Raw genomic sequence first — 14428 nt, forward strand, 5'->3', positions numbered from 1 at the left:
GCCGCCCTACAGATGTCCTGAATAGGCACTTGGGCCAGAAAGGCCACTGAAGAGGCCTGCGCCACGGTAGAGTGGGCAATGACGATCACCAGGGTGGCACTTTCGCTTGACCATAGTAGAAGCGAATGTAGGCAGTGATCCAAGTAGTAATTCTTTGCGTGGATACAGGGTGACCTTTCATTCTGTTGGCCGTAGTGATGAATAATTGTTTTGACTTATGGAACAGTTTGGTCCTGTCAATGTATAAGGCCAGAGCCTTCCTGATGTCCAGGGCATGTAGCCTGCGCTCCTTCTCTGACTTATGCGGCTTTGGAAAGAAGACTGGTAAGTAAATGTCTTGGCTCGAATTAAACTGAGAGACTACCTTGGGAAGGAAGGCCAGGTGCGGTCTTAGATAGACTTTGTCCTTGCAGAAGACCGTGCACGGCGACTCCAAGGTGAGCACTTGAATCTCAGATACCCGGCAGGCTGACATCACCGCAACCAGGAACGCGACCTTCCAGGAAAGGAGGAGAGAGCAGGAAGCCAGAGGCTCGAAGGGGGGACCCGTGAGCCGCAACAGCACCAGATTCAAGTCCCACAGAGGGACGGGGTCCCTGACATGTGGGTAGAGGCACTCCAGGCCCTTAAGGAATCTGGCCGTGATATCCTGAGAGAAAACTGACCTGCCCTCAAACGGTGGGTGGAAGGCTGAGATGGCTGCTAGATGGACCTTGACTGATGAGAGCAACAAGCCCTGGAGCTTGAGATTCAGAAGGCAGTCTAGCATGAGCTGCAACGGGGCTCACTTGGGATGGATGTCCCTTATCCGCCATCCAGCCGGTGAATCACTTCCATTTGGCCAGGTAGGTCACCCTGGTGGAGAGCTTTCTACTTCCCAACAGGACTTGCTAGCCCTCTGACAAGTACTGCCGAGCACCGCCCCAATAAATTCTATGCATTGCACTGGAGTGAAGGTCGACTGTCATTTATTATTAGGCCAAGGCCGCAACAGGTGGAACAGACCAGAGTGAGATGTCTCGACACCTGATCTGAGGACAAGCTCCTTATCAATCAATTGTCGAGGTACGGGTAGATTTGGACTCCCTGATGTTGCAGGTAAGCGGCCACTGGTGCTATACGCTTTGTGAATACTCTTAGAGCCGACAAGAGACCAAAGGGCATCACTATGAACTGGAAATGGTGCAGGCCCAACGTGAAACGGAGGAAATGCTAGTGCCCCAGGAATATGGAAATAAGCGTCCTTTAAATCGAGGGCAGCATACCAGTCTCCCAGGTCCAGGGATGGGATGATGGAGGCCAGAGAGACCATACGAAACTTCAACTTTTTGAGAGACTTGTTGAGGGGGGCGCAGGTTTAAGATAGGTCTGAGGCCCCCTTTTGCCTTTGATTTAGGAAGTAGCAGGAGTAAAATCCTCTTCTTTCCATGTCTTGCAGTACATCTTCCCCTGCCCCAGGAGGCTTTCGACCTCCTGAACGAGGAGCTGCTCGTGAGAAGGGTTAGTTGGCTATAAACTGCAGGGTATAGCCCAACAAGACTGTGTTGAGCACCCAGTGGTGATAGGGGACCAGGCCGACCGGAAAAGGAGGAGGCGATTGAGGAAGACAGGGAGCATACCCAGGGCACTGACTCGAGTGTTGTCTTCGAGCGCATCCTCAAAATGACTGCTTTTGGCTGCCTTTGTCCCTGGAAGTACCAGGCTGGGCAGGTGGACGAGATGACGACTGGCGGTATCGCTTAAAACCCACCTTTGTTCTTTTTGTAGGAGCCGGATGGAGGGGCACCCCAAAACCTCGATGACTGAAGAGGTGGAAGGGTGGGGGGGGGGAATGGCTTTCTAGCCTGCTGAGGAGTTTGCAGGCCCAAGGAACGGAGGGTGGCCCGGAAGTCTTTAAGGCCATGGAGCCTTGCATCAGTTAGCTCTGATAATAGCCCGGTTCCCTCGAAAGGGAGGTCCTGGAGGATGGATTACATCTCCTGGAACAGCCCAGAGGTCTGTAACCAGGAGCTATGCCTCATGGCTAGTGCAGAGGCAACCTCCATGGGCACTGAGTCCATGGCATCAAGGCCATTTCGAGGACACTTCTGGCTACTACTGTGCCCTTTTCCACCAGAGTGGCAAACTCCTGCACCCAATTCTGTGGGAGGCTCTCTTTTAAACTTGCTCGTGGAGTCCCACTGGTTGAAATTGTATCTGCCAAGTAGGGTCTGATGATTAGAAATCCTAAATTGGAGGCCTGCTGTTGAATAAATCTTTCTGCCAAATAAGTCCAGCCTCTTGCCATCTTTATTTTCAGGGGTGCCACTTGCCTGGCCCTTTCGTTGACAGCAGACATGACCAGGGACCCTGTGGGAGAATGCATGTATAGATATTCAAACCCCTTTGCAGGGACATAGCAGTTATGGGACCGCCCCTAAAGGCAGTGGAACATCCATGGACTGCAGGTGTCATTCCCCTTCTCCATGGCCAAGGACCCTGATACCACAACCTTGGTTTCTGGTGCCACAGTCCCTGCCTAGAAGACATGGAACTTGTAGCCGATCCCCGTACTCTCTGTACCCAAACTCTCTGTACCAATGGTTCTCCTGCCAGAGATCACCAAGGTGCTGACCACCATTGCCTCGCAGATCTTCCAGGCGTCAGTCCTCTCCTGGATGTGGGAGGAAAGGAAGATGGGGTCTGCCACATCGATCTGGCAATCTTGAGGACCCCTGAGTGAACGGGCAATGCCACCTGGGCTGGGGAGGAGGAGGGGATGACACTGAAGAGATCATTGGGCTCCTCAGCTAGCTCCTCGACTTCCAAGTTCAGGTTGGCTGCCACCCTTTTAAGTGGGGCTTGGTGCTCCCTGAAGTAACTGGGGGGACTACTGGTTTGCGAGGGCCCCGCCACTGCCTCGTCCGGGGATGACGAGGACAACTGCACCGCTGGAGGGTGGGGAGAATCCCCTTGCTGCAACGGGGCCTGCTCTGCAGCCACCAGAGCCGCATGCAAAGTTGCCGTTTCAGATTTGGCCCCTTGCTCCAAACACCGGTGCCGGCTGCACTGGGGTAGGTTGTCTGATGCAGCCTCGGAGAAGTGGTGGGAGTACGGTGCCAGAATAATAGGCACCCACCACGGGTTCCAGTACTACCACTGCATGGGCCATTGCCCTGGACCCCATGCCGGTGCCACAGGTGCTTTGGTGGGTTCCTGGCTAGGAGGTGATTTTCCCTCTATGAAGGAAGGCCTGAACTGTCCCTCCAATCTGGACCACTGCCCTTCTGGTGACCAGGGTGGGGCTGTGGAAGCCTGAATCTGTCGACTGACTCATCTGCAACTTGTACAAGGAAGACAAGAGATGGTGCTGCAACCAGGAACAGTTTCACGTGGAGAGGACTGATGCCTGGGAGATCTGCGAGGCAATGGTGATCAGCACCTTGGTGATCTCTGACAGGAGAACCATTGGTACAGAGAGTTTGGGTACAGAGAGTACGGGGATCGGCTACAAGTTCCATGTCTTCTAGGCAGGGACTGTGGCACCAGAAACCAAGGTTGTGGTATCAGGGTCCTTGGCCATGGAGAAGGGGAATGACACCTGCAGTCCATGGATGTTCCACTGCCTTTAGGGGCAGTCCCATAACTGGCTTGGTTGTCTGAACTGGTGTCTTGGTGGGATCTGCCATGCAGCCAGGCATCTGTGGTACCAGTCAGCCTAACTGTTCTTTGGCCGCCGGGCCCACCTCGGGCGCTGGTGGCCCTGCGATGGGGTGGGAGTCCCTACTGCTCGGAGTTGGAGGTAGGTCCCTGGCTGGGCTAGGGAGTCCAACCATAGCAGTACCCCCAAGAGCCTTCGTAGCAGGCATGAAACCTAACTCAGGTCCTTTGCCCGAAGTTCCCTTCTGCGGTGCCTGCGGACCAATCGACAGACTGCTTCTTTGGTACCAGTGAGAGGGAACGGTGCCGGACGGATCCTGGTGCCAGGAGTATGCTGCATGCCGATGCCAAAGTACTGGGAGTGGAGTCCAGGTGTGAGGGCTCTGATGCTGGGCGCTGACCAGCCTCCCTGAGGAGGGCCCTTAATCGAACATCCTGCTCTTTCTGAGTTTGGGGACGAGCGCTTTGCAGATCCACCACCTGTCTTTTCTGTGGGACTCCTCCAGCCACTTCAAACAACTCCGGTGCGGGTCACTGATGGGCACTGGCCGGCTGCACTCAGAACATGCCTTGAAGCCTGGGGAGCAGGGCATGCCCCACTCCAGGGCCAAGTCCCAACTGGGACTCTAACTAGAGAAGTACTACTAAAACACTTAACAGCTAACTAATTACTCGACTGAACAACAAAGGAAAATGATCTAAACAGTGAAGCACCACTAATGCTCTTGCTAAGTAAGACTAGGCACTCCAACCAACCGTCATGGGCGGTAAGAAGCAACTGAGAGGTTGTAGGACTGGAAGCACCCGATATACTGCCACATGAGCGCAGCACTCCAGAGGGCACCAGAGCCAGCCCAACGGATACCGCTAAGGTAAAAATCTTCGACAACTGTGCACATGGGCACGCACACACTGAGAACGGAATTGACATGAGCAAGCACTCGAAGGAGGAGGAAGCTCACTGATGGCACATCGACACTGACGGTGGGATGTAGAGTACAGACATGGCATGCCTAGATAGCATGGGTATAAGCGGTAGTGCAGGCAGAAAGGCCCAGTTTAGGCAAGAAGAGCAGAGTGCCCTACATCCCTGACTGAATACCCCTAGGGCACACACTCTGCCTGGCTTGATACATGCACGCAGTGCTCCCACATCTGCACAAATAGTTTTACCGTGTAGCATCCCACTGCCTCCCTGCGGAAAAACGCAAGTTAGACAAGATCACCCAGGAATTCCTGATTCCAACCTACGACTTCTGGTGGAGCTAGAACACATCTTTCTGGGACAAACAGACACAAAGACAGACACACTGTCCATGCCAGGCTGCAGCCTTATTCTTTCTGCTCAACCTGGGACCCAGTAGTGCTGCTTCTTTATTCAACTATTCCAGGAAGAGGCCTCTTCTTCAGTCCCTCCTCCTCCATAACCTATTCTGTAGCCTGTCTGTATCAACCCCTGATCAGGGAAACAGTAACAACCAGTTGGGAGATATACTAACCTACAACTAGGAAGTGGAGGGAGATGTACGTAAACCTCTGAAGAAAGATTGAGACTTGTCCTTTCACAGCCTTGCAGATTTAAACATAACTATTTTTAAAAGCACCAAAATGAGGACATTCAAAAATAAGCTCTCCACAGCAATTTTAATGTGTTTTCAGTTATGTAACATTCTGCATTCCTATATATTCTGTTAATTTGCCGTATGATGCAGATACAGTACATGGCCACTGACAGCTGCTACGGGAACAACTTAAAATGCCCTCACTTCCATATATTTCAGTTCTTAATCATAAAGTAACATTTAACAGTTTTCTGGACTGAATTTTTTCCCTATGAATCTGATTTATTACACAAGTTAATATCCTTTCAAATACACACAGAGAATATGAAAATACGTCAGTATGCAGTGTTCCAGATACAAGTGTAGAATGGGACATTAGGAGCTCTTTAGCATGATAAAGAATAAAAAAATCATGAGGCATACGCAAAATACATGATTTTCAAGGATGTAACTTTTCTAAAACAAAATTTTATTTTATTTTATTGAAGACAGTACTTTTTGAGGACTACATCCACAGCTAGTAAGAAGTTTTTAAAACAAATGTGAATTAGAGCAAAAAGGTTTCAAAATATTATATTGTGCATTTTAAATAAACATAAATGGCCAAACTGAACTTTTCAAGTAGTTATAAAGGCTTTTGAAAACAGAAGCTTCAAATAAAAGCACCTCATCAGACAAATATAATGTAGCTTTAATAGTATTAAGAGCCAGATTAAATCTAAAATATATGGGGCTTAAACACAAATAGTCATGCAATTGCTTTTAACTCAAAGACTATACCATCAATTTTTATGTTAGAATAACAACTTCAAAACAAACAATTTTTGATAACAGATTTCTGCATCAAAGCAGTCCCCAATATTATTTGTAGAAGTGGTAGTGTACGTCAGTTATCAGCAGATACTGTAGTTTGTCTGAGTGGCAAATGTAACGTTAGTTACAAGTAGCTTAATTACGAAGTCTGTATTTTTAAAAAAAAAATAGCCCTGTAGCTTGATAATGACAAATAACATGGTATCCATTAATTTAATAATTAAATTATTTGTCAGAAAAGACTCTAAAGAATACACAAAATACAATAAAAGGTATACAACTACAAGAAAACTGGAAAATTTTGTATTACATTTGTGAATGGTAGCTTCAGTAGCTTTTATTTGTTGTTGTTAATTAAAATTATCCCGTTATCTTACTCTTTTTAAAGCAATCATGATGACACCTAGATTAAGTTATTTATCAAGGCAAAAAAAATACATCTAAAAGCTAAATGCTCCTAAACAAAATTCTGAAGAATAAACATTAAACACCTTGATATAAAAATCTCTCAGGTACACGTCTCACTCTGGATGCAAATTGCTGATGTAATACAGTGTTAAGAGGAACATAAGAATGGCAATACTGGGTCAGACCAAAGGTCCATCTAGCCCTGTATCCTGTCTTCTGATGGTGGCCAATGCCAGGTGCCCCAGAAGGAATGAACAGAACAGATAATCATCAAGAGATCCATCCCATCGCCCACTCCCAGCTTCTGGCAATCAGAAGCTAGGGGCACCATCCCTGCCTATCCTGGCTAATACCCATTGATGAACCTATCCTGTATCAAATTAGTTAGTTATTTTTTGAACCCTGTTATAGTCTTGGCCTTCACAACATCCTCTGGCAAGGAGTTCCACAGGCTGACTGAGTCGTGTGAAGAAATACTTCCTTTTGTTTGTTTTAAACCTGCTGCCTATTAATTTCATTTGGTGGCCCTTAGTTCTTCTGTTATGAGAAGGAGTAAATAACACTTCCTTATTTACTTTCTCCACATCAGTTATGGTTTTATAGACCTCTATCATATCCCCCCTTAGTCATCTCTTTTCCAAGCTGAAAAGTCCCAGTTTTATTAATCTCTCCTCATACGGAAGCCATTCCATACCCCTCATCATTTTTGTTGCCCTTTTCCGAATCTTTTCCAAGTCCAATATATCTTTCTTGCGATGGGGTGACCACATCTGCACACAGTATTCAAGATGTGGGTGTACCATGGATTTATATAGAGGCAATATGATATTTTCTGTCTTATTATCTCTTCTTTTCTTGATGATTCCCAACATCTGTTGCTTTTTTGACTGCCACTGCACATTGAGTGGATGTTTTCAGGGAACTATCCACAATGACTCCAAGATCTTTCTTGAGTGGTAACAGCTAATTTAGACCCCATCATTTTATATGTATAGTTGGGATGTTTTCCAACGTGCATCATTTTGCATTTATCAACATTGAATTCCATATGCTATTTTGTTGCCCAGTCACCCAGTTCTGAGACCCTTTTGTAGCTCTTCGCAGTCTGCTTGGGACTTAACTATCTTGAGCAGTTTTGTATCATCTGCAAACTTTGCCACCTCACTGTTCACCCGTTTTTCCAGATCATTTAGACACCACTATTTACCTCTCTCCATTCTGAAAACTGACTGTTTATTCCTACCCTCTGTTTCCTATCTTTTAACCAGTTACCAATCCATGAGAGAACCTTCCCTCTTATCCCATAACTGCTTACTTTGCTTAAGAGCCTTTGATGAGGGACCTTGTCAAAGGCTTTCTGAAAATCTAAATACACTGGATCCCCCTTGTGCACATGCTAGTTGACCCTCTCAATGAATTCTAGTAGATTGGTGAGGTATGATTTCCCTTTACAAAAACCACATTGACTATTCCCCAACAAATTATGTGTTCATTTATGTGTCTTACAATTTTGTTCTTTAATATAGTTTCAACCAGTTTGCCTGGTACTGAAGTCGGGCTTACTGGCCTTTAATTGCCGGGGTCACCTCTGGAGCCCTTCTAAAAAAAATGGTGTCACATTAGCTATCCTCCAGTCATTTGGTACAGAAGCTGATTTAAATGATAGGTTACAGAAGACAGTGAGTAGTTCTGCAATTTCACATTTAAGTTCCTTCAGAACTCTTGGGTGAATACCATCTGGTCCTGGTGACTTATTACTGTTTAGTTTATCAATTTGTTCCAAAACCTCCTCTAATGACACCTCAATCTGGAACAATTCCTCAGATTTGTCACCTAAAAAGAATGGCTCAGGTTTGGGCATGTCCTTCACATCCTCAACCGTGAAGACCAATGCAAAGAATTCATTTAGTTTCTCCGCAATGGCCTTATCGTCCTTAAGTGCTCCTTTAGCATCTCGATCATCCAGTGGCCCCACTGGTTGTTTAGCAGGCTTCCTGCTTCTGATGTACTTAATATTTTTGCTGTTACTTTGAGTCTTTGGCTAACTGTACTTCAAATTCTTTTTTGGCCTTCCTAATTATATTTTTATACTTCATTTGCCAGAGTTTATGCTCCTTTCTATTTGACTCATTAGGATTTAACCTCCATGTTTTAAAGGATGCCTTTTTGCATCTCACTGCTTCTTTTACTTAGTTGTTTAGCCTGGGTGACTTTTTTGGTTCTCTGTTTTTTAATTTGGGGTATACATTTAAGTTGAGCCTCTATTATGGTGTCTTTAAAAAGTTTTCATGTGGCTTGCAGGAATTTCACTTTTGGCGCTGTACCTTTTAATTTCTATTTAACTAACCTCCTCATTTTTGTGTAGTTCCCCTTTCTGAAATTAAATGCTACATTGTTGAGCCACCACAGGGATGTTTAAATTTAATTATATTATGGTCACTATTACCAAGCTGTCCAGCTATATTCACCTCTTGGACCTGATCCTGTTCTCCACTTAGGACTAAATCAAGAATTGCCTCTCCTCTTGTGGGCTTCAGGACTAGCTGCTCCAAGAAACAGTCATTTAAGGTGTCAAGAAACTTTGTCTCTGCATCCCTTCCTGAGGTGACATGTACCCAGTCAGTTAATATGGGGATAGCTGAAATCCCCCATTATTGAGTTTTTTATTTTAATAGGTTCTCTAATCTCCCTGAGAATTTTCCAGTCACTATCACCATTCCGGTCAGGTGGTCTGTAATACATCCCTACTGCTATATTCTAATTATTAAAGCATGGAATTCTACCCAGAAAGACTATGGTACAGTTTTGTTCATTTAAGATTTTTACTTCATTTGATTCTCTGCTTTCTTTCACATATAGTGCCACTCCCCCACCAGCACGACCTGTTCTGTTCTTCCGATATATTTTGTATTACTGTGTCCCATTGATTATCCTCATTCCACCAAGTTCCTGTGATGCCTATTATATCAATATCCTCATTTAATACGAGGCACTCTACTTCACCATCTTATTATTTAAACTTCTAGCACTGGTATTTATGCACTTTAAAAACTTGTCACTTTTTAGCTGTTTGCCATTATATGATGTAATTGAATGGGATTTTTTTTTTCTTTTGACTGTTTCTCACCAGATCCTACCTGTATTTTATCATCTTCCATCCTCTCCTCCTTATTAGGACATAGGGAATCTCCATTTATAGATCCTCCCATAAGGGATGTCCGAACCACGTGCTCCTCCGCACCTGTCAGTTTTACACCAGCTCTTAGTTTAAAAACTGCTCAACAACTTTTTAATTTTACGCACCAGCAATCTGGTTCCTTTTTGGGTTAGGTGGAGTCCGTCCTTCCTGTATAGGCTCCCCCTTTCCCCAAAGTATCCCCAGTTCCTAATACACCTAAACCCCTCCTCCCTACACCATTGTCTCATCCATGTATTGAGACCCTGCAGTTCCACCTGTCTAACTGGCTCTGTGCATGGAACTGGAAGCATTTCAGAGAATGTGACCATGGAGGTCCTGGACTTCAATCTCTTACCTAGCAGCCTAAATTTGGCCTCCATGACCTCTCTCCTATCCTTCCCTGTGTCACTGGTACCTACATGTACCACGACCACCGGCTCCTCCCCAGCACATAAGTCTGTTTAGATGTCTTGAGATATCTGCAACCTTCACACCAGGTAGGCAAGTCACCATGCGGTTCTCCTGGTCCAGGCAGGCAAAGCACCATGCAGTTTTCCCGGTCACAACTGATAATATTTAATTGTAGAACTCTGCATAGTTATACTTTGTTTGCTGTAGATAGCTAGCTAGAAGATAGAGGCTTAATTTTTGAACCTGCTTGCTAACATTCAGGTCTGATGCCTACCACAATGTGTCCACTCAGATATTCCAATGAGGGCTGAAATTCTATTTACTACAAAGAAACCCTGAGTTTTCTGTAAAGTTAGTAATGTCACTAACTCAGGGCAATGGTCCTTCTGCTCATTAAGGATTTAGTGGATATACAGATCACTTTTTACAATCATTTAGTACAAAAGGCTTCCCTGATACTTTCAGAGAGTTTAAATCTCTTACCTTGAATTAGTGGTATGTAACGTGCAAGTAGCTTTGCCCTTTTCTTTTCATATCCTTTTTGAGTGATGTCTCCTAAAGTAACAAAGAAAAGAGTAAGTCTTCTCAGTGTGTTTTAATACACCTATCCTTTATCAGGATGGAATCTTCTTAGGATTTTTTTTTAAATAAAAGAATTACACTTGTGTCTAACCATTGGGCAGGATATAGGAACAATGCATGACCTTATATACCATATGTGCTGTAATACCTAGACAACAGCATGAAACCAAAAAAGAATAAAAAGCCGTTACAAAACTTGGAAGCTTCTATAGATTAAAGTTAGACCCATAATATGAGAGAGAGAGAGAGAGAGAGAGAGAGAGTGAGTGTGTGTGTGTGATTAGTACCTGTGCTAGGGTTGACTTTGCAGAGGGTATTTGCTGTCTACCAGAGCACGACAGTTCTACAGCAGCACAAAAGATCTGCAGCGTTAAAGGAAACTAGTAGAGACAATGTTCTTTGAATCAGACCATTCTGTGATGCCAGAAATGTTTATTGCATCAAGGCTTAACAGAAGAAGCTTCAGAAAAATGGACATGCAGTACTTTTTCATAAATGTTTAAGATCTTACTACCTGCTCTGTTTTTTTCTAATGTTTACTCTTTCAACACTGCATCAAATGACATCAGTTTTCAACACTAATCTTGATTCTGCTATAAACTGCATAGTTGACACACAAATCATTGCATTTTCAGCCATATTTCCATACATTGTGTGTCTGCGAATCATGACATTTCATTTCGCATAATATATCCCAGCCTACAAGAGAAATGTAGAACAATTCTATTTCTCTAGAAATATTTATGGACTGTTAAGAGAACTTTTGGGGACTAAGATTTGCACAACTTCTGAAAAACAGAAAGAAAAAGCTTCATATAAAGCTTGCAGCAAAGTTATCATAAATTACTTCTAGCAAATAGCTTAAATCTGCTCTTTGGCTCATGCTCAGGATAGACACTATGTGGAACAATAATTTTTAAACCAAAATTTCTCTTTAGAACAGTCCCTGCTTCTTGAAGGTGGACTATCCCCCCTTTCATATTTTTCCACTACGTATTGGGGATGAGGGGGAGAACTTTGCAGTTCCACATATAGTACTAACAAAGCAAACCTCATGGTACTGTACTAGAGAAATATGGAGCTGCAGCAAAAAGTATGAACTGAAGCTGGGACAGAATGTCAAAAGCATTTTCTCATAGCTTTTGCCATGAAATACATTTCAGACACAATTATTTGTTTCTACTACTAACCACAGTACGAGAGACACTACGTAAACACAAAGAAAGCCTAGGTCCTACCACAGGTTTCAGAGTAGCAGCCGTGTTAGTCTGTATTCTCAAAAAGAAAAGGAGTACTTGTGGCACCTTAGAGACTAACAAATTTATTAGAGCATAAGCTTTCGTGAGCTACAGCTCACTTCATCGGATGCATTTGGTGGAAAAAACAGAGTAGAGATTTATATACACACACACAGAGAACATGAAACAATGGGTTTATCATACACACTGTAAGGAGAGTGATCACTTAAGATAAGCCATCACCAACAGCAGGGGGGGGAAGGAGGAAAACCTTTCATGGTGACAAGCAGGTAGGCTAATTCCAGCAGTTAACAAGAATATCAGAGGAACAGTGGGGGGTGGGGTGGGAGGGAGAAATACCATGGGGAAATAGTTTTACTTTGTGTAATGACTCATCCATTCCCAGTCTCTATTCAAGCCTAAGTTAATTGTATCCAGTTTGCAAATTAATTCCAATTCAGCAGTCTCTCGTTGGAGTCTGTTTTTGAAGCTTTTTTGTTGAAGTATAGCCACTCTTAGGTCTGTGATCGAGTGACCAGAGAGATTGAAGTGTTCTCCAACTGGTTTTTGAATGTTATAATTCTTGACGTCTGATTTGTGTCCATTCATTCTTTTACGTAGAGACTGTCCAGTTTGGCCAATGTACATGGCAGAGGGGCATTGCTGGCACATGATGGCATATATCACATTGGTAGATGCGCAGGTGAAGGAGCCTCTGATAGTGTGGCTGATGTGATTAGGCCCTATGATGGTATCCCCTGAATAGATATGTGGACAGAGTTGGCAACGGGCTTTGTTGCAAGGATAGGTTCCTGGGTTAGTGGTTCTGTTGTGTGGTGTGTGGTTGCTGGTGAGTATTTGCTTCAGATTGGGGGGCTGTCTGTAAGCAAGGACTGGTCTATCTCCCAAGATCTGAGAGAGCGATGGCTCGTCCTTCAGGATAGGTTGTAGATCCTTGATGATGCGTTGGAGGTCCTACCAAAAAGCTTACACTCTTCCAAAAAAAAGAAAAAAGTACATGAACTTGGATATGGCCCTATCAAATTCATGGGCATGAAAGATGTATCATGGAGCATGAAATTTGGTTTGCCTCGTGAAATCTGGCCATCACTGGGGGAAGGGGGAGAGGGTTTTGCGGTATTACCATCTTTACTTCTGTGCTGCCTTCAGAGCTGGGCTCCTGGCCAGCAGCTGCTGCTCTCCAGTCACCCAGCTCTGAAGGCAGTGTCACCATCAGCAGCACCACAGAAGCAAGGGTGGCAATACTGTGATCACCCTATAGCCACATCGAGCCCCTTTTGGGTTGGGACCCCCAGTTACAACAACGTCAAATTTCAGATTTAAATATCTGAAACCATGAAATTTAAGATTTTTAAAATCCTATGTCCATGAAATTTACCAAAATGGACCGTGAATTTGGTAGAGTCCTAGACATGGATTAGGTTACACCAAACAGAACCAACTGCTTTCTAAAAGTTGAGGAATTTTCTGTCTCCATCCCGTCATCAGAGGGAACCAAAAAATTAAAGCCTGGAAAACAGAGAGAATTTAAAAAGTTTCAGCAATAAACCATTTTGCTGATAACTGATGTGTAGCATTCATCCAGAAAAGTGGCACCTATAATGCCCATTGGATGAACACTAAGTATGCAGTCACTCTACTGATGTATACAACACTGCTTTGAATGTGTAGGAATAAAAACACATGCCTGTCAGACATTAAAAAGAATAAAACTTGGTCCTTAAAACTTGTCCATTTCTCTCAGAATACTGGAGGATAACCATTTCAGTGTTCTCAACTGTACCATTGTAACATACGTTTTAAACACTGGCATTCCTCAACTCCCCAGGTCCTACCTGCATCAATATTCACTGATATACAAGTGAAATTACTCCAACACCATTACCAGTTACAAGGAAAACAGACCCATAAAGATGTGTACATGACACACTAGCACACAAACAGGTTACAGTAGCTGGCAGGTACTGTTCTAAATAAAACCTAAAAATATGAAAATTACTGAGAACTGTTGAAACTAAATATTAAACATACATGGACAAAATAACTTCAAATTTTTAGTAAAGATCTATAAATATTGTTTAAAGTACACTTTGTACACAGGAGAAACAATATTTTGGATTGTATTTTCCCTGAAATATAAACTGAGAAGTATGCTAGGAAAGTCATAAAGTTATAAATATTCACAAAACAAGAATTTCAAAAATACATCTGGTGAACCATGTACCAGGGAAACCTGAGCAAAATGACAAAGGCACATTTATTACAGAAATCATTTATAAGAAAGGAAAGGGAGCTTACCAAATCAACAGGATACAATGCTTTCAGTTTTTTACAAGGCTACCATCAGGGAAAACATATTTTGTCTTAAAAATAAAAACTATTGAACAGGACAGAAGCAATCTCCTTCTCCCAGCAAACACCACAAAAATCACTGAGTGCTACACGTAAGTCAAGATAAATCTACCATACCTTAAATTGGGGGAGATCATCATTTTCATAGCTCTGTACCACAGCCCAAATAATCTGTACGTCAACTTTCTTTGCAAGACAATTACCTTATCAAATATCAGCCAACA

At 43.7% G+C, this 14428-nt stretch overlaps 1 protein-coding gene across 9 annotated transcripts in view; it reads right to left on the reverse strand.

Moving 5' to 3' along the window:
- The window catches only part of DIP2A (disco interacting protein 2 homolog A), a 252896-nt gene that overhangs the window by 149069 nt on the left and 89399 nt on the right, over nucleotides 1-14428 (reverse strand). For all 9 annotated transcript variants that reach the window (XR_005295575.2, XR_005295574.2, XM_038421641.2 and 6 more), the window contains exon 2: nucleotides 10495-10566. Coding sequence is in view for 7 of the 9 variants with exons in the window: in XM_038421641.2 (XP_038277569.1) it covers nucleotides 10495-10566 (72 nt within the window). In the remaining 2 variants the exon portion in view is untranslated. The remainder of the gene's footprint in view (nucleotides 1-10494; nucleotides 10567-14428) is intronic.

Source organism: Dermochelys coriacea, chromosome 11, assembly GCF_009764565.3.
Source record: "Dermochelys coriacea isolate rDerCor1 chromosome 11, rDerCor1.pri.v4, whole genome shotgun sequence".
NCBI lineage: Eukaryota > Metazoa > Chordata > Testudines > Dermochelyidae > Dermochelys > Dermochelys coriacea.